The sequence below is a fragment of the Rattus norvegicus genome, chromosome 9 (genome assembly GCF_036323735.1).
Source record: "Rattus norvegicus strain BN/NHsdMcwi chromosome 9, GRCr8, whole genome shotgun sequence".
In the NCBI taxonomy this organism is placed as follows: domain Eukaryota; kingdom Metazoa; phylum Chordata; class Mammalia; order Rodentia; family Muridae; genus Rattus; species Rattus norvegicus.
In genome coordinates, this window is record NC_086027.1 from 67,460,594 (window position 1) to 67,485,201 (window position 24,608).

At 44.6% G+C, this 24,608-nt stretch overlaps 2 protein-coding genes and 1 non-coding gene across 17 annotated transcripts in view; 1 reads left to right on the forward strand and 2 right to left on the reverse strand.

The window, feature by feature from the left end:
* On the reverse strand, window positions 1-13,732 carry Ppil3 (peptidylprolyl isomerase like 3). 4 transcript variants are annotated; one of them, XM_017596362.3, is made up of 7 exons: window positions 13,656-13,732; window positions 12,831-12,881; window positions 11,411-11,485; window positions 9,681-9,774; window positions 7,355-7,422; window positions 3,151-3,269; window positions 1-351 (listed from the first exon to the last, which is right to left on the reverse strand). In XM_017596362.3, the coding sequence occupies exons 2-7, from the start codon at window positions 12,831-12,833 to the stop codon at window positions 225-227; spliced, it is 486 nt and encodes a 161-aa protein (XP_017451851.1). In that variant the 5' UTR covers window positions 12,834-12,881; window positions 13,656-13,732; the 3' UTR covers window positions 1-224. The 4 variants fall into 4 exon arrangements, with proteins under 4 accessions (XP_017451851.1, NP_783638.1, XP_006245026.1 ...); NM_175707.3 differs by having other exon boundaries at window positions 13,389-13,658; XM_006244964.5 differs by lacking the exon at window positions 13,656-13,732 and adding an exon at window positions 13,322-13,460.
* Window positions 13,693-24,608, forward strand: part of Nif3l1 (NGG1 interacting factor 3 like 1) — a 20,065-nt gene continuing 9,149 nt past the window's right edge. For 3 of the 12 annotated variants that reach the window (XM_006244963.5, XM_063266946.1, XM_063266945.1), the window contains exons 1-5: window positions 13,697-13,832; window positions 15,454-15,584; window positions 15,969-16,424; window positions 18,871-19,033; window positions 21,378-21,504. In XM_006244963.5, coding sequence (XP_006245025.1) covers window positions 15,578-15,584; window positions 15,969-16,424; window positions 18,871-19,033; window positions 21,378-21,504 — 753 coding nt within the window. In that variant the 5' untranslated portion in view covers window positions 13,697-13,832; window positions 15,454-15,577. Of the gene's footprint in view, window positions 15,089-15,453; window positions 15,585-15,968; window positions 16,425-18,870; window positions 19,034-19,257; window positions 19,320-21,377; window positions 21,505-22,939; window positions 23,024-24,608 lie in introns of those variants that run through there. The other 9 variants (NM_001024763.2, NM_001393688.1, XR_005488870.2 and 6 more) reach the window with 8 other exon arrangements.
* Window positions 19,890-20,077, reverse strand: LOC120094958 (U2 spliceosomal RNA). Its single transcript, XR_005489632.1, has one exon. It is a non-coding gene; the product is annotated as a U2 spliceosomal RNA (small nuclear RNA).

A 24,608-nucleotide genomic window follows, 5' to 3' on the forward strand; every position in this document is an offset into this window, starting at 1 on the left:
TAATAAAAACAAGGCACTGCTCTCTATTTAAAGTAAACCTATTGAGCGACAGCCGTGGCACAGAATATGTTCAAGATGGGGCGTGAACCCCAGGGCTCCCGCATGGAGCCCAGTACTGTAGATGCCAGCAGAAGGACCAGTCTCTGATGGACTCAGAACTGGATAAACCACACTGGGCGTTTCCCAGTTAAGTGTTTGCCAGTGTGTGGCCAGGCCTATTACAGCTACTGAGCAAACGGGTTGGCATGAATAGTTATGTCCTTAATGTGCACATCATTAAGAGGTCTGTAAGTCTTCTCATTTACTGGTAACTTCTCCAATTCATCCAAAGTCTCCAGACCATCTATTACCCTGAAAGAGAAACGACACAGTATATAAAAAGTCTCTCACTGGACATGGAAAGTGCCTACAGCAGTTACAGTCTCAGGAGAGTGCTCTCCTCTGCCTTCTTTTACCATCATGTGGCCTGGTTGGATTGTGTGTCCTGGACACAGGGGCAAAGTGGAGCATAAAGGTTGGTCACATGCACAAAAGTCACCAAGGAGAGTGATGTGGCCCTGAATTCAAGAGGCTTAGGATCCACATTTCCCCAGGTCTTTCTCATGACAGCTAGGTGACCTCAAGGAATTTGATTGTCCCTCTGAGGTCCATGTGCCAGAGGTTTGGTCCCCAGTTTGGGACTACTGGGAGGTACAAAAGCCTTTAAGGGATACGGTCTAGGGCTTGGGAAGATTGCCGCCTATGAGTTCAACCCCCAGCACATCTATAATCCCAGAGCTGGCTGAGTAGAGACAGGAGGATCCCTGGGGCTTGCTGGCTAGCTGAATCAGCTCCGGATCCGTGAGAGGTTAAGGAGGTCACCCAGTCTCAACCTCTGCTCTTCACATTCTCATCTGTGGGCGCGGGTACATACACACACACACACACACACACACACACACACACACACACACACACACCCCAGCACGGAGGAGACAAGGGGCATGAAGGGAGGTCTTTGTTTGGGTCAAGTGGGTTTGTGGACCTTATCTTTTCCTTTCATTTGCTTCCTGGCCTCGAAGTGAACAGTTTTGGTACACCACATGCTTTCATGACATGCACTGGACAAAGCACTGGAACAAATGATCATGGACTGAAACTTGTAAAACTTTGGGTCAAAAAAAGCCTTATCTTAAAAAATAAAAACCATGGTTGGAATCTGAGCCAATGCAGTTACTGAGGGAAATTTTTTTTTTTAATACTGCACCTTAATGCATCAGGGTTTATGTATGAATTTAATTAAATTTCTATCTAATGTGTATGCATATTTTGCCAGCACATATGCCTGTAAACCACATGCATGCAGTGCCCCAGGAAGCCAGAAGAGAGTGTTAGGTTCCCAGGAACTGGAGTTACAGAGGCTGAAAGCCACCATGTAGGTTCCGGGAATTGAACCCTGGTCCCGAGGAAGAAGAGCTTATGGGCCACCTCTCCAGCTCCATGAAGCATGTACTTTAAAAACAAAAAACAGATTTGCATTTATTTTGCATTTCCACTACGATAAAAAAGGACAGGAATGAATAGTCAGTCTTAGTGGCACAGGCTTTAATCCCAGCACTTGGGAGGAGGAGGCAAAGGCAGGCAGATATATGTGAGTTCAAGCCCATCCTGATTTATGTTGTGAGTTCCAGGTCAGCTGGGGCTCCATAGTGAGACCCTGTCTACAAACAAACAAACAAACAAACACACACAAAACACAAGAAAAGCATGTAAGCAAGAAAGCCTAAGGGATCCACAACAAACATACCTTTTAAATTTACTCCTATGTCAAGACAATTAAGTCCTATAAATTACCTTCTGGTCTATATGAAAACCAGAGAACCTGGAAAATAGACTTGTAGGGTCAGGAATCTAGAAAATGAGGTCCTTAGGAAACCAACAGAAAACTTACATGTCTTCTTTCCAGAAAAAAATATGTGTACAAATACAACTTCAGGTAGTTTGGGCTAGAGAGAGGCTCACTGGTTAAGGGCACTGGCTGCTCTTACAGAGGACCTGGGTTTGGGTCTCAGCCCACATGGCAGTTCACAGCTTCAATTCTAAGAGACCCAAAACCTTCTTCTGACCTCCGTAGGTACCAGGCACACACATGCTGAACATAAATTCAAACATCGTACAAATAAAACTGAGAGAAAAAAATCTAAGAACGAAGTAATCCACAAGCCTAAGGCTGACCTTAGTTTCAGGTTATTGGCAGACACCGAGATGATGAGATGCCTTCAGTCTGGGGTCCCAGTTGCTGCATTAATTATATGCTAAGCTAGACATGGGTATTTGGAACACAAGTAAACAGAGGAGCCTCTAATTTTTTAACCTCACTTAACAGCCAAACTACTCAATAAAACTCTAGCCAAGCAAGGTGACTCCTACCTGTTCATTTCAGAACAGGGAAGGCTGAGCAAGGAGGACCATGAGTGGGAGCAAAGTCTGGGTAGACTACATTGTTTTAAAACCAAACAAATACGTTCTGGTACGCTAGAGTCATGTATTTTATCACTGAGCATGACAGACACACGTTGAATGAAGAAATTTCACCTCCTAATGAATTATAAAAGCAGCTTTAAGGTTGAGTGTTTATAATACACGGTTCAGCAAGAACTACCAAGCAGCTCCCTAGGATCAGATCAGACACACTTCCCCGAAGGCACAACCCACACAGCTGAAAAACATCACCTACTCTGCCGACAGGCAAGGTGTGGCCACATCTAGATCTTTTTAACTCTTTAAAAAAGAAGAGGAGGGGGTTGGGGATTTAGCTCAGTGGTAGAGCGCTTGCCTAGCAAACGCAAGGCCCTGGGTTCGGTCCCCAGCTCTGAAAAAAAGAAAAAGGATAAAAAAAAAAAAGAGGAGGAGGAGGAGGAGGAGATGAAAAGACAAAGAAAGAAAGAAAGGAAGGGAAGGGAAGGGAAGGGAAGGGAAGGGAAGGCAGGCAGCAGGCAAGCTCAGGTAGTATATAACTTCCTCTGCGTCAGAGAGCTGACAGCTGATGACTGGGACCTAAAGTCCAGGTACTTTTAGTTGTGGAACTGGTCTTTCCAGTATTAGCTATGCTGGGATCACACCATGCATGTACACTGATATGCCAAAGAAGGAGATGACTACAATACTCACTTTCCGAACACTGTATATTTCATGTCCAAGTGTGGCTGCTTGCCATAGGTGATGAAGAACTGAGATCCGTTGGTGTTTGGGCCATTATTAGCCATAGATACAACACCTCGAACATTGTGCTAAAAAGGAAATACCAAGGCATTAATTTAACTGTGCTGTTAATTGCAAATTCCAAAGGCAAACTGAAACACTGCTTTCTCAATATTCAGGAGACTAAGAAATGTCTTAGCTAGCTTCTGTATTAATATTAATCCAAATGGGCAGGTTGTGTATTATCTGCATCACTAAAACCCGGCATATAATTTGCTTATATAATTATTATATCCTCCAATCTATTTCATTTTCATATTGGAGAAGCAGTCACAAGCACTTTTCTTTCTAACTGTGTGCAGCAGAAACATTCCTTACATTTATACTAAGGAACATGCACTACAATGAAAATCCACCAGGCGTCAAACCCAAATCCTCCAAATCTCTTCTCAAACACTGGACACTAGGCTCGCTTCTTGATCTGTAAAACCAGGGAGGTGGGACTACTTCAGGGTCTGTTCAAGATGCAGACGCTCACAAGAGTTGAACAGATCGCAAACTAGCACCTGAGCAGAGATGGAGTCTAGCAGGTTCAACAGTGTATCTCTCCTGCCCAAGGATTTCTTTTCTTTTGCTTTTTTCAAATATTCATTTATTTTATGTACATCAGCACACTGTAGCTGTCTTCAGACACACCAGAAGAGGGCATCAGATTTCATTACAGATGATTGTGAGCTACCATGTGGTTGCTGGGAATTGAACTCAGGACCTCTGGAAGAGTAGCCAGTGTTGGTTTTTTTTTTTTTTTGTTTGTTTGTTTTTGTTTTTGTTTTTTCCGGAGCTGAGGACTGAACCCAGGGCCTTGCACTTGCTAGGCAAGCGCTCTACCACTGACCTAAATCCCCAACCCCCAGTGCTCTTATCGATCCATTTATTAGCCCAGGACTGGTTAACCTGAGGTCTCACCTAGTTCTAATATTATCAATACTACTAATTTACAAGACCCGGTATAAGAATTGAAAGCATCTCACTGAAATAAATGAAGCTATGCCACAGAGACATAGCCAGTCAACAGCAGCAAACATAACTGCGGATTAAAATGGCATTGGCTGTTGGTCAGGTGACACAAGCTAGAAAAGCTAGGGAGGTGCTGCTACATCCGAACAAGACAGCGTTACCTCGGTGACAGACGACTCCTGCTCACGTGCGGTGGCTCATGCCTAGAACCTTAGCACCTGGTGAGCTGAGATAGGAGGGGTTCAAGATCACCTGAGTCACACAGTACAGACCGCAGCATGCTTTTCCACTACTGATATGCTATAATGTTTTCACTGGATAGTCAGTGGGCAGCTGTCTCTATGAACAAGAGCTCCTCTGGCATGCATAGATGGTGAACCTTGAATACCCATCAACTCTGGTGTATAGGACAATGGCTTTTGTTTGTTTTCTGACAGGACCTCATGTAGCCCAGGCTAGCTTCAAATTCATTGTGCAGCTGAGACTGACCTTAGACCTCTGACCTTCCAGCCTCTCTCTACTTCTGTGATGCTGAGATTATAGGTGTCATCACCATGTCTTGTTCATGTATTTCTGGGGACTGAGTCCAAAGCCTTCTACCTGCCAGCCAAGCATTCTATCCTCCGAGCTATGTTCCCAGGTCAGGAAAAAGATATAGCTTAGACTGGCCTCAAATCAGTAATCCTCCTATTTTATCTTCTTCAGCATTTGCTTATCAACACAGGTCGCCAGAACTGGTGCTGGTTTTGTTTTTTGTTTTTGTTTTTGTTTTGTTTTGTTTTGTTTTAATACAAAGTATCTACTTAGCCAGGTTTAGTGGCATGCACCTTTAATCCCAGTACTTGTGAGGCAGAGGCAGGAGGATTGCTAAGTTCAAGAGATCTGGTCTACAGAGCAAGTTCTAGGGCAGAAACCCTGTTTTGGAAAAACAATAATAAAAATGATAAGGATGGATTTTTTTAAATGTTTTTTACTTTTAATTTTTACAGTTTGTGTGTGTTATGTGTGTGTCAGCAGTGTGTACTACCTACAGAAGCCAAAACAGGGAGCTGGGTCCTCTGGAACTGGAGTTACAGATGTTTGTGAGGAGCCAGGTGGTTGCTGGGAATTGAACCTGGGTCCTCTGGAAGAGCAGTCAGTGCCCTTAGCCCTGAGACATCTCTCCAGCCCCAGTAACCGATTCTTCCTTTTTCTTCTTCTTTTCCTCCTCTTCCTCATCCTTTTTAAGATTTACTTATTTCATGTATGTGAGTACACTGTAATTGCCTTCAGACGCACCAGAGAGGAGGATCCCATTACAGATGGTGTGGTTGCTGGGAATTGAACTCAGGGCCTATGGAAGAGGAGTCAGTGCTCCTAACCACTGAGCCATCTCTCCAGCTCCCTAGTAGCAGATTCTTTTTTTTTTAAAGATATATTTATTTATTGTGTGCATATGAGTACACTGTAGCTGTCTTCAGACACACCAGAAGAGGGCATCAGATCCCATTACAGATGGTTGTGAGCCACCATGTGGTTGCTGGGAATTGAACTCAGGACCTCTGGAAGAGCAGTCAGGGCTCTTAACCACTGAGCCACCTCTCCAGCCCAGCAGATTCTTTATAAGTCCTTCTCAGTGGAAGCTAACACAAGTATTAAGTAAAGATAACACAGGATATCCAAATGTCTAATAGAGAAGTAGAAAAGTTGGAGACTGGGCTGGGGATATGGCTCATGGTCAGTAATGCTCTCCCAGGACCCAAGTTAGGTTCCCAGCACCCACACCATACAGCTCACAACTAGCTGTAACTCCAGCTCTTCTTAACTCCATGTCTCTGAGGCATCTGCACTCACGGACACATACTCACACTCTGAAACACACACCTACAGATAATTAAAAATTGTAAAAATAAGCCTTCAAAAAAAATCAACCAAGAAGTCACTTCTTCCCTTATCACAGGCATGCTAGTGCACCCCTTTAATCTCAGCGCTCATAGGCTGAAGCAGGCAGGCCACCATGAGTTTGAGGCCAGCAAAGGCCACATAGATCTTCAAAAGGTCAGTAACTCAGACTTTATGGTTAGATGGTAAGCCCCTTTCCTATATGTCTTGCTAAATACTTCAAGTTGGACCCAAGGCCCCAATTTTATCCCAGTGCAGAGATGCATGACTCCAGAGCCTATGCCAGGCTAGAACTGCCAATTATTTCCACTCTGACATCACTTACCGAGTGTGCAAACTCTACAAAAAGTATATTCATTTCATAACCATTTGTTTGTTGAGCTAGCCTTGGCTGGCCTGGAACTCACTGAGTAGACCAAACTGGCCTCGAACCCACTCATCTGTGTTGTTGTAAAATATAAAAAAATAAAAAAAAAAGCATCACTGTCTTTTATCCCCACTAGGATCGGCACTGCAGTGCCCCAAGATATCTGCTGGATATCTTAATTCTCAGTCAGCAAAAGCGTCTCACCTTCTCTGCTCCATCCCCTATCACACTGCCGAAGGCCTCCCTCTGAGCCTGGCAGCAATCTACCTATCTAGTTCCCGAGGCAGGTTTCCATGTCAGAAACACACATCCCAACTCTGTGGTGGCCCAAACCAGCTGCCCCACACTCCATTACACTTAAATCTATACATGAAAGAATACATAACACAATAACCTTTGACCCAATTTATAAGATAGAACTGCCCACGTAAACATACAAAGCCCAGTACCATCCACCCCTTAAGAACATTAATAACAACTTGTAAATACACAGAGCGGAATCTTAGGGTCACCTGCCATGGCTTCTCTCCCTCTCCCTCCTGTCTCTTCTCTTTTCCGTTTCAGTCTCCTCCTCTTCCTTCAGACTCTTCTCCCACGCATCCTTTCTTCTCATCCAATGACAGGCCTCCTTCTATTCTGTTCCTGCCCTCACCTGTATTTTACAATTTAACTGGGGAGAAGGTTCTGGTGAAGTCACCTGAGTCCTGAGTACAGGACTAGGCAGCTGTCCTGGGGGCAGTGGAATTAGCATCAAAATACAGATAACTCCAGGGCAAACCACAACACTTCTGCTGCCTCCCACGGGTTGGGATTGAAGGTGTGTGCCACCACACACAGCTCTTAATGACATTAATGTGTTCCGTCAGATATAAAGTTCCAAGTGTAAGCTGAGTCACAGAGATTCCATACCTTCAGATATTCACTGTATTCATCCTCAAACTTCTTGCCCCAGATACTGCTGCCTCCTCTTCCAGTACCTATATAACAAGACAAACAAATCAGAGGCGTCTAACTAGATTTCAATGGGGACTCCATTTCTAAAACAGGAGGAGTGCTTTATAGCATAGTATATATTTATTTATATGGTGGTGGGGATCCAAGCCAGGGCAGTACACATGCTAGGAAAGTGCACTACCACAGAGTTAATTTCCAGCCCTAGCTGAACTCTTTACGTGTGTGTGTGTGTCTAGGAAAGAGAGAACTTGTTTAGAAGTTTGAACACAAAACTTGATGTATGCTATTCAAGTGTCTACCAGTGAGTTGTGTCTCGGTCTTCCAAGGACAACGCTGTACACCAGCTGGCTTCTAGCATCCTCCCGACAGGGAGAAACCCCTCCTCATTAATACTGCTCATATTTTATAGCCATGGGTTAATACCTCCTCCTTCTAAAAACGTATCTTGCTGCTGGCTGGACCAAAAGCAAGTACATTAGTTTCTTAATGTATTATGGTGCATGCATGACTGCATTCCCAGCACCCATAAGGTAGAAAGAGGCAGGATTGTTGAGTCTGAGGCTAATTTGGGTGAGTTAAGTGAAGAAACCCTGCCTCATGGCTCAGCTGTTAAAAACACTTGCTGATTCCCAGAATGCAGGAGCAGGCAGATCTCTGAGCTTGAGGCTAGTCTGGTCTACAGAACAAGTTCCAGGACAGCTAGGGCCACACAGAGAGAAACCCTGTCTCAAACAAACAAACGAACAACAACAAATCCCCAAAGCAAAAACCAAACACTTGATGAGCTGAACAAGGAAGCCACCAGGCCAAACTGCATGGGGAAATGTCTTTGAGGACTCAACCCTACACCAAGAACTACAGGCAACTGAGTCCTGCCGAGGCCAGGAGGTGTCTCCTGGGGAGAACACATCAACTGGTTATGCACTGCCAAACGCTTAGCTTTGAAGACAGATATACAATAATGCCTTTCAGACGCGACAGGTCATGTCTGGGAATATATGTGTCTTAACGGCTTACTATTGCTGTGATAAAACACCATGACCAACGTGGGGAGGAGGAAACGTCTACTTCATTCACAGTTCCATAGGACAGTTCATCGTCATAGGCAGTGTGGGTAGCAGGGTGCTGAGGAGGAGTTGGAGGGGTGGGGTGGTGACACACATCTTTAGTCCCAACACTCAGGAAGCAGAGGCAGACAGATCTCTCTGAGTTTGAGGCCAGCCTGGTGTACAGACCAAGTTCCATGACAGCCAGGGCTGTACAGAGAAACCCTGTCTTGAAAAAAACACACAAACAAATGAAAGAAAAAAAGGAAGGAAGGAAGGAAGGAAGGAAGGAAGGAAGAAAGAAAGAAAGAAGGAAGAAAAGGAAAGGCAAGGCAGTGTGGTAAGAATTGAAGAAAGCTGGAGGCAGGAGCTGATGCAGAGGCCATGGATGGGTGCTGCTTACTGCCTTGCTCAGCCTGCTTTCTTATAGAACCCAAGACCACCAGTTCTAGGGTGGCCCCACCCATGGTAGGCTTGACCCTCCCACATCAATCACTAATTAAGAAAATACCCTACAGTCTTGCCTACAGCCCAATCTTATGCAGGCATTTTCTCAAGTGAGGCTCCCTTCTCTCTGATGACTCTAGCTCAGTGGTTCTCAGCCTACCTAATGTTGACCCTTTAATACAGTCCCTCAGGCTGTGGTGACCTCTAACCACAAATTATTTTCCTTGCTACTTCATAACTGTAATTTTGCTACTGTTATAAATCTTAATGTAGGTATCTGTGTTTTCCAACAGTATTTAGCAACCCCTGTGAAAACTTCATTCAACTAGAAAAGGAGTGTGACCCACAGGTTAAGACCCACTGCTCTAGGTCGTGTCAAGTTGACATAAAACTAGCATGGACAATATGTACAAATACATATATCCATGCAAAAAGACCCCATGAGTTTGAGGGAGATCACAGACAGGTGGGTACACAGGAGGGTTTGGAGGGATGGAAAGGAAGGAGAAATGCTGTAATAAAAAGAGAACACTTTGCTTTTACAAGGACCTGGGTTCAGTTCAATCCCAGAATGCAAATGTTGGCTCAGGAGTCACCAGGTATGCATGCAGGGCCCTTGCACACAGGCAGGCAAAACACCCCAAAGTAAATAGATCTTTAAAGAAACAAAACTCTAAACTTTTCTGCTATTGCCAAAGTACCCCTGTTATAAAGCATTTTATTTTTCAATTATTTTACACATCATTTTCATGTGATACAGCCAATTTTCAGTTAGTGGGAAAACTTACCTGTTGGATCTCCTGTTTGAACCATGAAGCCCTTGATATTTCTATGGAACACACAGCCATTGTAGTAATTACTGGCACACAGAGCCAAGAAATTCTGAAGAGAATAAAAATGGTGATTGAGAAACAGTTTGGGTGATTGAGAAACCTACTTGAGATAAAGCTCCAGTCGTGGTCACTGAAGACACTATTGTAGCGTATTTAACCATGACTTCTAGACATCAGCTCTTGGAATAAGATATTCCGTCTCTGCAGGTCCCAGGAGCCCTGTGTACTCTACCCGGCACCCTGCAGCTTAGGGCGTGGCACTCTTTTGCAGTCACTTGCTGCTCTTGTCTTCACTCCCAGCTGGAGTGGAGGAGGGAGGGCACTGACTGTCCCTTGCCCATCACTGTTCCCTAGACATGGCTGGAAAGTCTTTTAACCAATAATTGCATGAATGAAAAAGTTGACTTATCTTCCTTTTATCCTTATCATTTCAACAGAGTAAGCAGTCACAAAACAATTCTCTTATATCTTAATTTCCTGAAAACAAATGAGGCAAAAGAAGAAAAAAGATACTGGACGCTTGACGGTTACGGGAAAAGCACCTACTTATTTACATCCACTTTGTATGTGTGCAGGGACATGAGCTTGGTGCAGAAGCAGAAGCTGGGGAAGGTTGCAAATCCTAAGCTACTGCCCTCAGCCTTTTCCCTCTGAGACAGGGTCTCTCACTGAACCTGGAACTGGCTACTGTCCAGGAAGCCCCTGTAGTCCTTTAGTCTTTGCCCCACCCCCTGCACGGGTTTACACGCCAGTGTGACCACACCCAGCATTCTCTACGGGGTCTGGTCTTTATGCTCACACAGCAAGCACTCTCCTCTGCTGAGTTGTCTCCCCAGTCCCATCCTCCTTTCTCTTATTTAACTCTGACATCAGGAAAAGTAGGAGTTAGACCTGAAATTATGATAAGCTTTCCCTGATAGTGGTTCACAGAAAGTTTTCTTATTTTTTTTAGGCTCGATAATTCAGTTTCAAAGTGGTTATCCTGTTGTAGGCAAAATATTATTGTGCTTGTGTAAAGATTATCCTTGTTGTTATTGCAATGCTGGTTTCTCTGCCCCTATATCTGGTTACAATCTTGATAAGGCATTGTAATGCTTATTCCAAGACTCTCTGGTCTCAATGGTGTATAAACACTGATCCCCATTTGCTCTCTACTTTGTCAATAAAAGCTGGTGAGCCAATGGCTGAGCAGAGGAGAGAATAGGGTTGGACTTTTGATCCCACCCAGGGGAGCGGGAGAGACAGAGAAGAGAGGATTCAGTATGAGAAAAGAGTTGAGAAGACACCATGAGAACACACCTGGAGCAGAGATCCAGACCACTACTAGGATAAAAGTGTATTGGGGATTTTGGCTAGGAGGTAGCCAGATTAGGATTAAAATAGATTAATACTGCTCAGCTATTGTGCCATAAAGCTTGGTTAAATAAATCTTTTCTGCCTCATTTATTTGGGAAATAGTTGGGATAAAGAAAGAACTGTCACTTTAAAAAGTGCCCTAACATCCTGTTATATTAGGGTGTTTATGTTGTTTCTGTTTGTTTTAAGGACACTCTGTAGCTCTGCCTGGCCTAGAACTCACTATACAGACCTCAAACTCAGAGATGCACTGGACTCTGCTCCCTGCGTGCTGGCATTAAAGTGTGCATTCCCTCATTAGTTGAATTTTGATGTGCAGTGACACTCACCTCACAGGTTTTGGGTGTTCTCTCACAGAAGACTTCTATCTTGATATCTCCCACATCTGTATGCAGTGTCACAGACTGAAAGACGGAGAATGTGAAAAGGAATCATATTTCCTCCAGTAACTATAGGTTCTGTATTATTTCTTTGACTGGATATTCAAGTTGGCAATCTGACTCAAGACATTAAAGATGACTCATTCACACAAAGCAGCTCTGATAGATAAGTCACACTTATTTCTCCAAATTAATTTCGATAGCAGGAAAAACATCTCTTGAAGACTTATATAGATGAAAAGAGGTTAAATTTTACATGCAAACACTGTAGTAGAAATGATTAATTTTATTTAGATTTTTTCCATGAATTAAAAACAATGGTTACATCTAATTACTGATTTTTATGTCTCAACATTACTAATACTTAACTGAAAAGAATGTTAATAAGTTGATTTTTTTTTTCAGAACAGTTTCGACTATTTCCTTTGGGTATCTTGATTTTAAGAAACAGGGTTAAAAAAAGCATTTACATCATTTACTAAAGACAGCAAACCAAAGGTTGTTGGCATTCCCAGGCCACAATGCTTTCTTGATGGCCTCTTCATTTCTTGTGGTATCTGATGCTTGGGACCTTTACTTTTATCCATATCTTATTTCAGAGATGAAGAAAACTATTTGGAGGCTTCCCTTTTTTTTGAGTCAAATCTTGCTAGAAGCCAGGGTTGGTCTCACGGTGGCAGCAATCTGCCTGCCCCAGCCTCCCGAGCCTCTCTTCTTAACCTGGTAACCCGCAGTGAGTGTGCCATGTTGGAGGTGAGTGGGGGTGCTTCAGTGGAGACACGGGAGCTACACTCGCTGCTATTCTACCTCAGGTTCTACCTGTGCTGCTCACACCTGCAGGGAAGGGCACACTAAACACCTGTTTATTCCTTTTTGTGTTTTTTGATTCTGGATCTATGTAGACATGGATGGCCTGGATTGGAGCTCCTATAGACGAGACTGGGTGCGAGTTGGCTTCCTGAATGCTGGGACAGTAGACCTGTGCCATCACAGCATCGAGATATCATTGTAATGATCATGCCCACGCGTTCACTCTACTCTGTACTCTCTCAGTGGGACATACAGTGTCTCTCAGTCTTCCCGCCCCTCCCCCTCCCCTCTCCTCCCTCACCCTAGGAATGCACTCTGCCACTGAGCTAGCTACATACTCGGTATCCTGTCTGACCGCCTACAAAAAAAAAAAAAATCATAATTTAAAACCAAGCCTGGGCTGCTGAGAGGGTTTAGCAGTTACCAGGATTTGTTGCTTTTGCAGGAGGACCTGTTCAGTTCCCAGCACCCACATCTGCTTGTGTCCAGCTCCAGGGAATCCAAAGGGGATAAAAACAAACAGCCAATCATCCACTCAGAATAATTCTACAATACTCACCATTCTCCTTCTTGATGCTTCTAGGGAGCACTATTTAATTTTTCAAAGCTCCTAAAAGAGAGAGGAATTAGTTCACTTTACCCTATCTTTCTCACCATACTTGTTCATCCTTATAGTAGATTTACAACGAAAAGTGTAGAATAGCATCCTCTAAATAAAAGTCCGACCATAGATGTGTTGAGATCCTACCCACGCAACAAACCACCGCAGCGCTCTACTTACTTTACCCATTTTCTTAAAGTTTTTTTTTTTTTTTTTTTTTTCCTGCAGGGGAGGCACATTCCTACCTCCCGGTCTAGTGCTCTAGATAGGCACCGGAGCTCCCTTTATCCCGGACACCTACTTTACTTAAGACAGTAAGTACAACAAACTTCCATACTTCACAGTTTTTTTACAGATGCCAAGTCTTGCTAACTTCACAATCGTATTTAGAAGTGCTAGAAACACCACCTCCAGCCCACGAGTATCCCAAGAAATAAAGTTGCACTAACGTGAGGCGCAGCAGGCGTTTGAGTGGAGGAATAAAAGGATAAAAGCCGTTACTCCGCACTTACACACCTCGCTCAGCACCGCTGCTGCGGTAACAAAAATGTCTCATTCACAGGTGCCGGCATGCCTGCGGGTTCCAAGAGTGTCAATGCACCACCGGAAGTGAGGCGCGGGGCTCTCCGCAGAGAACGCCCTACTCTCCCGCCAGTCTCTCCTCAGCACACGGACTAGGGCTCCTGGGGAGGGGTGGAATGGGGAGGTGGGGCATGCACCTCACTCCTCGGCCCCCTCTGACCGCGAGAGGGTTCTACGGACAACCTTACAGCGCCCAGATACCTCATACAGTCGTCTGGAGTCGGAAGCAAAGCGCACCGGACCACTTCCGCCCATCTTCTTCCTACATTGCCAGGAGCTTCAGGGCAGAGCGGAAGTGACACACCAAAAGAGTTTCTGCGACTCGTGGGTTGTGGAGGAGAGAAAAGCTCGCGGGGCTGTCTGTTCTTCACGCTGGAGGTGCACATCGGGGCCGGCTGTGGTGACTGTAGGGTGCCGGGGAACATGAACATAGGAACATTGCGGAGGAGAACTGCCTTGCTGCAGGAGGGGCGAGGGTCCTGACTCCAGGAGTAAAGGCTGTGCCACGCGGCCCTTGATTATTCTGGAAAAGGCCTTGAGCCATGCTTAAGTGAAAGTAGGAAGAACCGTACGTGAGTGTAAAGAGAGCGCTCGTGTAATTGAAAAATAGCAAATGGCTGTTCAGAGGGCTAAAGATAATGTAGATTGGCAGTGGATAGTTCTATCTCTGCCATGTACTGCAGCCCCGATTCACTCGCCCTTCCCGGAGTTCTCATTCACACCCACTAGTGCGGTTTTTCTTTCAAGCTAGTGCGTATGCGAGGGTGTGGTATTGGAGTGAAGTCCTCTCCAATCTTAAGTGCTTTCAGAAGGCCCCATATTTCAAATAATGCTTTAAATGTGTCTGTAGTGTGAGCACATTGTGTCAGAAACAGACCGGGACACATTCTTGTCCTCTCACAATAGAAGTTTATTGAATAACAATAAAACTACCAGTTACATTAGTTTTGTTGGTAGCTTGTTACAGGATATTTGATCACTGTGAACCCCTGAGATTGTGTTACTTACTGGGGGGGGGGGGGGGAACCTTTCTCAGTTGTAGGGTGGCTCCGCCCTTAGCACACACCTTTATTCCCAAACAATGAAGGTTAGTTTGTGGAAGGAGGCACCCATGTTTGAAAGTGATGTCTAATTGAGTGACAAACAAAGTGATGAATTAGAGAAAGCGTTGACAGAATAGGATATGCCCAACTCCCGCCAGAACAGAGAGAATAGAGAGGTGACTGAAGAGAGAACAGCACAGAGAGGGAGACGGGGGCAGTTTTACCAGGAGAGTTTTGTAGAGACAGGTCGAAGAGAAAACAAGCTAGACACAGGTAAAGACAGAATGAGTCAGAGAACAAGAAACGGCCAAAAGATTAGAACAGATTGCCAGGATTAGTTTGAGGCCAAGCAGAGCAATTCAGTCAGAGGCTGAGAGAGAAGCCAGATTGAATCAGTCAGCTTGGAGAAGAGTTTCAAGCCAGAACAGCTGAGTTGAACCAGCCAGCCGGAGCTTAGAAAGGGTGAGCTTATTTAGCAGTAATTCCTAGGGGCTGAAACCATTCTAGGCTTAGATAAGATTGTACAGAGGCTAGAAGTTTCCAGGACTGGGCCCAGGGTAGCCGACAGATGGGAGACGACAATTACACCAGGTGAATAAAAGATACTTTTACAATACCTGTTTGAGGCAAACATGTTCCTTTGTTCAAATCTACTATTAACTCTCAGATCACACATCACACTGTAAATATATCTCTCTGGTTTCAATTGTTTTGGTTCTTTGCTGGCACTGCCCTCCCACCATTCAGTTGATGACCATGGAAGATGTGGGTAGGGGCCCTGTGCTTTTCCTCTCTGTTTCTCTGTGTAGCAGTTGTCGTGTGTTCAGGGCAGCAGCTCTGTATGTTCAGAGCGACAGCTCTGGCCTTTTCTTGCTTGGCTCTGTTCATTTGTAGAGTGACCTATCTGCCTCAGTTCTTGCTCGTGTACTCAACATTTTAAATGATGTTTGTGACAGGGTCTTATGTACCCCAGGCTGGCCTTGAACTGACAGCATAGCTGACACTGCCCTTGCACCTCGTCCTCTACTGGATCACAGACAAGTGCCAGTTTCTGTGGTGCTGGGGACTAAACCCTTGTGCATGGTAGGTAAGCACTCAGCCAACTGAGCTGCTACATCTTCAGCCCTTGATATGTCAGTTAGTTCTAATTATGTCTAGTACGTATCTTTGTGTGTGTGTGCGCGTGTGCAGCAGAGATGCAGGGTCTAAGGTTGAAGCTGTGCTGGGGGAGCAGGGGGGTATCAGAGGGGATGAGCATTTATATTTCATCATACTCTGCTAAGTGACATAATAATGCTTTTGAAGGAAATGGAGAGGTCAGGTGACTTGGCCGTGCCCATCGTGCTGCAGGGCGGGCAGAGCAGCTATTTAAATCTGGGTCAGTGGCGAGAGCTGTTTGACTCCCATGCTTTATGCCTCAAAGTGCAGAAGTGAATGGTACATAAATACCATTTCCTTACTGTGATTCCAGGCAACCTTCTACCTGGTTTCCGTATGCTGTCATCTGCACACGTGGTCCCTACAAGTGTGCGACGTGCCCCATCGTGGATCTGCAGCTCTTCCCGTTCCTTCATGGATCTGAAGGCTCTTCTCTCTTCCTTGAATGACTTTGCCTCCCTCTCATTTGCTGAGAGCTGGGACAATGTGGGGTTGCTGGTGGAGCCAAGCCCGCCCCATACTGTAAATACACTCTTCCTGACCAATGACCTGACGGAGGAGGTCATGGAGGAGGCTCTGCAAAAGAAGGCAGATCTCATTCTCTCCTACCATCCACCTATCTTCCGGCCCATGAAGCACATAACTTGGAAGACCTGGAAGGAGCGCCTTGTGATCCGGGCTCTGGAGAACAGAGTCGCCATCTACTCTCCCCACACGGCCTATGACGCCGCACCCCAGGGAGTCAACAGCTGGTTGGCCAAAGGGCTCGGTGAGAAAACTCTTGACCTTTCATGTTTAATGATTTCCTTACAAATACTTTGAAATTTTAGAATGTCTTCCTAATAAAGTTTTAATTGTTTTTAGGGGCAACAGGTTTTTCCATTTTTATGTAATATTAAAAATAATGTGTTGCTTAAATTTGGTAATTAAGTTTCACTTGAAGATGCGCTTTATGTTTATATCTGTCGAATGTTTTGCCTGCTTGTGGATAAGTGCACCACATGTGTGCAGGGCCCACACAGGCCAGAAGAGAGCGTCAGATCCACTAGTGCTGGAAATACAGACCGTGTGAAGAGCCACCAGGGTGCTGAGCTGAATCCAGGTCTTCTGAAGGAGCAGCTGGTGCTCTCTATGACGAACCAGCTCTCCAGCCCAAGTTTCATTTGAAAAATGAAAACTTGTTGGGGGCGGAGACTTGGCTCAGCTCTAACAGAGGACCTGGGTTTCCAGCATGCACAAGGAGGCTTCCAACCATTTTAACTCCAATCCTAGTGAACCAGTGCCCTCTTCTAACCCCTATAGATACATACCTGGAGGCAAAACACCCATACATAGCAATAGTGAAGTCTAAAACAAAATCTTTTAAGAAAAAAAAAAGAAAGAAATGAAACATTGGGAATGAGGCTCGGTGTAGTATAGGCTTAATACTGTAAGCGTCCAGGAAGTCACATCAGGAAGAGCTTGAATTTAAGGCCAGCCTGAGCTATATCCATAGCCAGACACTATAGCATCCCACCAAAACATAAACAGAAGGATCTCATGTAGCTCAGGCTGGCCTTAAGCTCTATGTAGAGGCTCGTCCTAATTTGCTCTCTGTTGGTATGATAAACACCAGTACCCAAAACACCTTGAGAAGAAAAGCGTTTATTTCATCTTCTGGCTTATGGTCCATCATGAAGCAAAGTCAGGCCAAGAGCTGAAGTCCAAGCCATAGAGGAAGACTGCTTAGTGGTTTGCCTCTCATGACTTGCTCAGCTTGCTTGCTTTTTTTTTTTTTTTTTAAGATTTATTTATTCATTTATTATATATAAGTACACTGTAGCTGTCTTCAGATACACCAGAAGAGGGCATCGGATCTCATTACAGATGGTTGTGAGCCGCCATGTGGTTGTTGGGATTTGAACTCAGGACCTCTGGAAGAGCAGTCAGTGCTCTTAACCGCTGAGCCACCTCTCCAGCCCCCTCAGCTTGCTTTCTTATACAGCCCAGGACCACCTGCCTATTCAGGGTCCTTAATCAAGATGCCCCACTGACTTGCCTGCAGGCAATGAGGCAGAGGCATTTTTGTTTCAATTGAGATTTCCTTTTCCCAGATGACCCTGGCTTGTGTGGAGCTGACAAAAACTAACCAGAGCAGGAGAATAAAGTGTTAGTCAGCGAGAAAGCAGAGCATGCGTCTTCATTGCTGGGTGGGCTTCATAGATCAGTTATTAACAACGATGAGTCAGCATCCCAGGCCTCACAGCTGCTGGAGTCCTCAGGATGTGCTTGTTAGGTTAGTTACGTAGACAGCCAGCTTTCTGTCTGGTTTGCTGTTGCCTTGTCTTTATTTATTTCTGTTATTATTGTGTGGATGTGGTAGAGCACAGAGGACAACGTTCAGGAGTCGATTTTCCTCTCCACACCATGGGCTTCTGGAACAGAACTCAGTAGGCCTGTGTGATAAGTACCTTTATCCAGTGAGCCCTCTCGCTGCCCTCCCCACCTTACCTCGAGGAGGGCCTTACTTTGTCTGGTCTCAAGCTTGAGAGCCTCCTGTTTCCCAGAGCTAGAATTAGAGGCATGCCAACCATACACAGCCAGCCTCAGGCTCTCCCAGAATGGCTCCGTCTAGCACAGTGAGTGAATTCAGCATTAATTCATTAGCTTAATTTGGTACTCATTTTGGGCTATAGCAATTGTTTTTGTTGTTGTTCTTTTGTTTTTTGTAGTCTCACTATGTAGCTTTGGCTGACTCGGAACTTACATGTAGACCAGCTGACCTTAAACTCAAAGAGATCTACCTGCCTCTGCTTTCTTAGTTCTGGGATTAAAGGATGCACCACCACACCTGGCCCTGGACTGAAACTTTTGTTATAAATGTGTTCAACATATAAGTATTTGTGATATACTTTGTTTTAGATGAGTAGATTGACAGTGGATAATTAAAACACAAAACAGTGATTCAGTTTTTGTCCAATTTTCCTAAGATATACATTTTGGAAAGTAAATACATTTTGGAAAGTAAATGTGAAAATAGAATTTATTTTGTATGCCCAGACCAAATCTAGATTATGGTGACTGGTAATGAGCATCGAAGGGCTATGTATGTGTGTTTGCATGTATAAGCATGAAAATGAGTTCTGAGACATTTAATATCCATTTTACTTAGAGTAGCTGATTTCTAATTCTAAAGCACAACAAAGGCCTTGATTTCCACACAATTCTTTCTTTAGGAACTTGCACTACCAGGCCCATCCACCCTTCCAAAGCTCCGAACTACCCCACAGAGGGAACTCACCGACTAGAATTCAGTGCGAACCACAGCCAAGACCTGGACAAAGTCATGTCTGCTGTGAAAGGGGTTGGAGGTGTCTCTGTCACCTCTTTTCCTGCCAGGTACATGCTATGTTCTGTTTACAAACCTGTGTTTTACTATTTCTTTGGTGTGTGTATTGTATGGACAAGTACATACCATAGTGCATGCTGGGAGGTCAGAAGACAGCATGGGTTCTGAAGGCTGACGTCATGCAGGCTTAGCAGGACGTGCCTTTACTCCCTGACCTGTTTCCTTGCCTCTTCTCTGCTCATCTGCTGTGTGCTTTACTGTTTCTTTGACACAGGGTCTCATGATGCCCGGCTGGCTGCAGACTCCTGCCCTTTCCTCTAGATGTTGGTAACAAACGTGAGCTACTACTCCTAGCTCTATTTCTTTTTAAATTTGATTTGTTTGTGTGTATATGGGGATTTTGTCTGCACTTACATCTGTCTGTACCACACGTGTGTCCGGTGCCTGAGGAGGTCACAGGAGGATAATGGATCCCTGAAGCTGGAGATACGGTCGTGGGTGCTCTACTGAGCAGCCAGTGCTGTCAGTGCTGAGCTACCCCTGCAGCTCTATGCAAAGCATCTTTAACCCTCCTGGTAATGCTGAATGATAATTGTTTTTACTTTAAGGGATGCAGACAGGCCCTAGTGATGTATTAATATAAACGTTATCAATTTCCAGTAAAGCAATGATTCCCAAGCACTTTTTTTTTTTTTAAAGATTTATTTATTATATATAAGTACACTGTAGCTGTCTTCAGACACACCAGAAGAGGGCATCGGATCTCTTTACAGACGGTTGTGAGCCACCATGTGGTTGCTGGGATTTGAACTCAGGACCTCTGGAAGAACAGTCAGTGCTCTTAACCGCTGAGCCATCTCTCCAGCCCAAGCACTTTTTTTTTTTTTTTTTTTTTAAATTCCCCCAATGGGGTGCACCGTTCCTGGAGGTACTGCAATACCAGTCAATGTGTGGAGTGGACGGGGCAAGCTCCTATTCCAACCCCTACTTCCAAAAATCCATTTACTATTGTCCTCAGATATAGGACGTATCAGATATTAAACTGATAAGAACAGATACTATACTTGATCTTAGCCAAAAGGCCAAGAAGCCATTGCAAGCACTTGAAATGAAATGAGGAACAAGTGAGAAGGCCCCCAGTGAGGCCCATTACTTAGTCATTTAGAGGTAGGGTAGGAGATGCTCTTCCTACTAATTTATTCTCATACTACGGAAGCATCAGGTAGAGCACATGCCCATGACCTGTGGGGACCTGTGGGGCCCTGTGATTCCAGGCACCAAAAAAAAAAAAAAAAAAAAAAAAGGCTGGGCTGGTGAGGTGGCTCACTGGGTAAAGTACTTGCTGCCAAGACTGATGGCCTGAGGTCCATCCTTGGGACCCACACTGTGGAGGCAGAGAATTGACTCCTGCAAGCTGTCCTCCAACTCCCGTGCCATAGTCCAAATGCATATGCCACCCTACACATACACACACACACACACAAAATTTAGTTAAAATGAGTAAACAGAAAAGAATAGGCAATAAGACACACAAGGGAAGGACTTAACAATAGTTTTCAACAAAGATAAATGACTTTTTACTAAACTTGAAATCTGTATAGGGCTTCAATAAGAGATTGCCTTGATGTATGGATTGTTTAAGGTATTTTTATTTTTTATGTTTTAGATTTACTTATGTATATGAGTGCTCTATCTGCTTGCCAGAAGAGGGCATCAGATCCCATTACAGATGGTTGTGAGCCACCATGTGGTTGCTAGGAATTGAACTCAGGACCCCTGAAAGAGCAGTCAGTTCTCTTAACCACTGAGCCATTTCTCAATCCCCTAGATAACCTTTTAAGGTATCTTTTATTTCTAGAATTCTATGATCAATAAAATTGCATGAGTTTTGTTTTTGTTTGGAGGAAGGGTTTGGCTATGTGGCCTCCATCCAGCCTTACAGTCATCACAGTCCTTTTGCTTTGCCTCCTCTAGTGGTGCCTGAGTGAGGCACTTGCTTGGCCCAGGCCTGCTATAATACTATCTTGAGACCACTTTGTTTTGAGAACCCCTAGTGGGACTTCATTTTGATCCCTGGGGCCTTCATGGGAGAAAGAGGAAATGGACTCTGATCGACAGCTACACTGTGGAACATATATATTGCGTCATACACACATACACATGCATGTATACTCATACATGGAAAAAATTCTGTTTTTGTCAGGTCTGTTCAAAAATGTCCTGTGTTACTGAACATGTTGAAGGATGTAGCCATTGTTATTTTTAAGATGTCAGGGCTCCGAGCAGCCGAGTGTGAGGACACTGTATTGGTCTGCTGGCCACATCTTTGACTTCCTATAAATCTATTGTAGCAGTTTATACTTTTATCCTAATCAGAACTGACTGTTTTTCTAGGTGTGATGGTGAGGAGCAAACACGGGTCAGTCTGAATTGTACTCAGAAGGCTTTGATGCAGGTGCTAGCTTTTCTCTCCCAGGACAGACAACTTTATCAGAAAACTGAAATTCTTTCTTTGGAGAAGGTAAAAAAGAACTCTTACTGCCCTCATGTTGCTGTGCATTTTAACAACTGTGTTAACAACTGGTATGCAGAGACTGCACGTGTTCAATATGTGAATGTGGTGGATTGCATTACAATTGTGTGGGTTGCAAATTCATTTGTAAACTGTTAAGTAAAACAGTCATCAAGGGCCAGTAAGATGTCTCCATAAGTAAGGGTGATTGTGGTACAAGCCTGGCAACCTGAGTTTGATCCATTGAACTCAGAGGTGTGTGGGGGCACTTACACACACACACACACACACACACACACACACAATCAATATGGTGAGGAAACATTCCTGGAAACTATTGTGTCTTAGTCAGGATTTCTATTCCAGCACAGAACACCATAACCAAGAAGCAAGTTGGGGAGGAAAGGGTTTATTCAGCTTACACTTCCACATTGCTGTTCATCACCAAAGGAAGTCTGGCACTCACACAGGGCAGGAACTTAGAGGCAGGAGCTGATGTAGAGGCCATGGAGGGTGCTGCTTACTGGATCTCTTCCCCTGGCTTGCTCAGCTTGTTTTCTTATAGAATCCAGGACTACAAGCCCAGGAACAATACCACCCACAATGGGCCCTCCCACCCTTGATCACTAATTGAGAAAATTACATGACCCAGACCCTTACAGCTGGGTCTCATGGAGGCATTTTCTCAAGGGAGGCTCCTTTTTTCTGTAATAGCTCCAACTTATGTCAGGTTGACACATAAAGCCAGCCAGTATATATTGTAACAGTCTAGGACTAAGAAATCATTGGAACTTACTTCTTTCTGGTTTTAGACTTGGATATTTATTACCCTTCTGTATTAGTTTCTTTTGCGATTGCAGTTCACATTTTGATCCACCAGTAAGAAGCAGAGAGAGAATACTGGGAATGGCTTGAGTCTTTTGAAACCTCAGAGCCTTCCCCCAGTGACCTCCTCTAACCAGGCCACACCTCTCGATCCTTCCTAAACATTTTCACTGCTGGGGACCAAGTATTCAAATGTATGAGCAGGACTGTATTCACTCACACCACTTGTTGCTCCCCACCTCCCCCAGGATCATGGCCGTGTAATCAGGAAAAACGAATTCAGTCTAACTTCTGAAGGTCCCCATAGACTTTCCCAGTCTCAGCACTGCAAAAGTCCTACAGTCAGCGTCTCTTCTGAGACTCAAGGTAGTCTCGTAGTTGTAACTCCTGTGAAATCAAAGTAAATTCCATATTTCCAATACACAAGGGCACAGAACATACATTACTATTCCTAAAAGGAGGAAGGGGGCACAGCGAGGAAATACTGGACCAAAGCCAGAATGAAACCCATCGGGGAAGCTCCAAATCCTTTAGCTCTGTGTCTGGTGTTACGGGGCTTAGACTGCTCTTCCTCTAGGCTTTTCTGACTACAACACTCTTCTCTTGTTGATCCTACCAGGCAAGAATAAGACCACAGCCACAATTTTTGAGCCAAATTTGAAGCAAACTTTATCAAATACTCCAGTGTGTGATGATGTCACAGGTGAGGCAGGTACAGGATAGAAGGAGGCCTGTCATTGGAGGAGAAAGAAGGATGGGTGGGAGAGAAGTTTGAAGGAAGGGGAGGAGACTGGAATGGAAAGGAAGAGAGGAGAGAGAGAGAGTGAGAGAGAGAGAGAGAGAAGCAGTAGCAGGACAATGGAGGCTGACGTAAAGATCTCACTCTGTGTGTTTACAGGTTGTTATCAATGTTCTTAAGGGACGGATGGTACCGGGCTTTGTATATTTAAGTGGGCAATTATATCTTATCAATTGGGTCAAAGATTATTATGTTGGGGTTGGGGATTTAGCTCAGTGGTAGAGCGCTTGTCTAGCAAGCCCAAGGCCCTGGGTTCGGTCCTCAGCTCTGAAAAAAAAAAAAAGAAAGAAAAAAAAGAAAGAAAAAAAAGAAAAGATTATTATGTTGTGTGTTCTTTTATGTGACGATTTGAGTGGAGCAAAGTGTGCGGTGGCAGGAGACACTGGGCCACTGAGGAGTTGGGATGTGTTTCCGCCAAGATATCTAGCAGATATCTTGGGGCACCTCAGTGCAGGACCTAGCAGGGTAAAAGACCACAATACTTTTCTTATTTTTTATATTTTTACAACAGATGGCGCCCACACTCCAGGACAGTGGACCCTGGCCAGGTCCACACCTGGGATGCCTAGAGAATGGCATGATAGTTAGAGGCTTATACAGGCCAAACCCACAAGGCTCTGTGCTTCCTGCCGTTGTCCAACTTGGGGCATGCATGCATCCTGACTGACTTCCTGCCTGTATATTTCCATGTCTGCACGATCAGGCACATATTCTGTAGTTGGGGTAACCAACCTTATTTACAGAAGTGAGAACAGAAGCTTAGCTGGGTGGGGCCTTACCCTGAGGCACTCCTCCTCCCTCTCACACAAAGCCTCTCCTGTCTCTGGAGCCCATGCTTTGGCTCCTGCATTAAATTTCTTTGTACTCTTTTCTTCAAGCTCCATTTTCTCTTTCTTTTTGCCCTGCTTATCCCTTTTCATTGTAAACGTGCTTAATAGTGATTACCAGTACCCAGGCAACAGGGTCAGGATTAGGCTGTCTTGGACTTTCCTCCATGAAAACTTTTTGATTTAACCTCAGGCAGGCTTTTAGGACAACAGCCACATTCTTTGCCAAAATATCACAAGAAACATCTCTAACCTAGTTGCTAATAGGTCCCTCTGGAACCTTTTGAGCTGGGTCTCCTGTGCTCACCTTTTGGTTTAGAATGTCTTTCCGTGTCCCATCCTGCCCCTGTCTTTTCCTAGTGTACTTGACATGACTCCCTTTTATCTTCTTTCTGGTTTTCTGTAAGATTTACATCCCAGTAAAACCAAGAACTCCCTTCCGGACCCAGCTCATTTAGTCAGTGCCCCCTTCCTAAATGATTTATTTAGTGAGTGTGTGTGTGTGTGTGTGTGTATGTGTATGTGTATGTGTGTGTGCGCGTGCTCATGTGTATGCGTGCACCTTGTGTAGACTGTGCCTATGGAGACCAGAGAGATGTTGGATCCCTTAGAGTTACAGGTAGTTGTGAGCTGCCGTGTGGGTGCTGGGAACTAAGCTTAGC

Bases quoted from the DNA above. Each gene is read 5' to 3' on its own strand.
- Ppil3 (XM_017596362.3), bottom strand. The intron at 7,423-9,680 runs GTAAGTTTTCCC...CTTGTTATATAG, and splicing joins TCAAACAGGAGATCCAACAG to GTACTGGAAGAGGAGGCAGC. The intron at 352-3,150 runs GTGAGTATTGTA...TTTCTCTTTCAG, and splicing joins AAATATACAGTGTTCGGAAA to GGTAATAGATGGTCTGGAGA.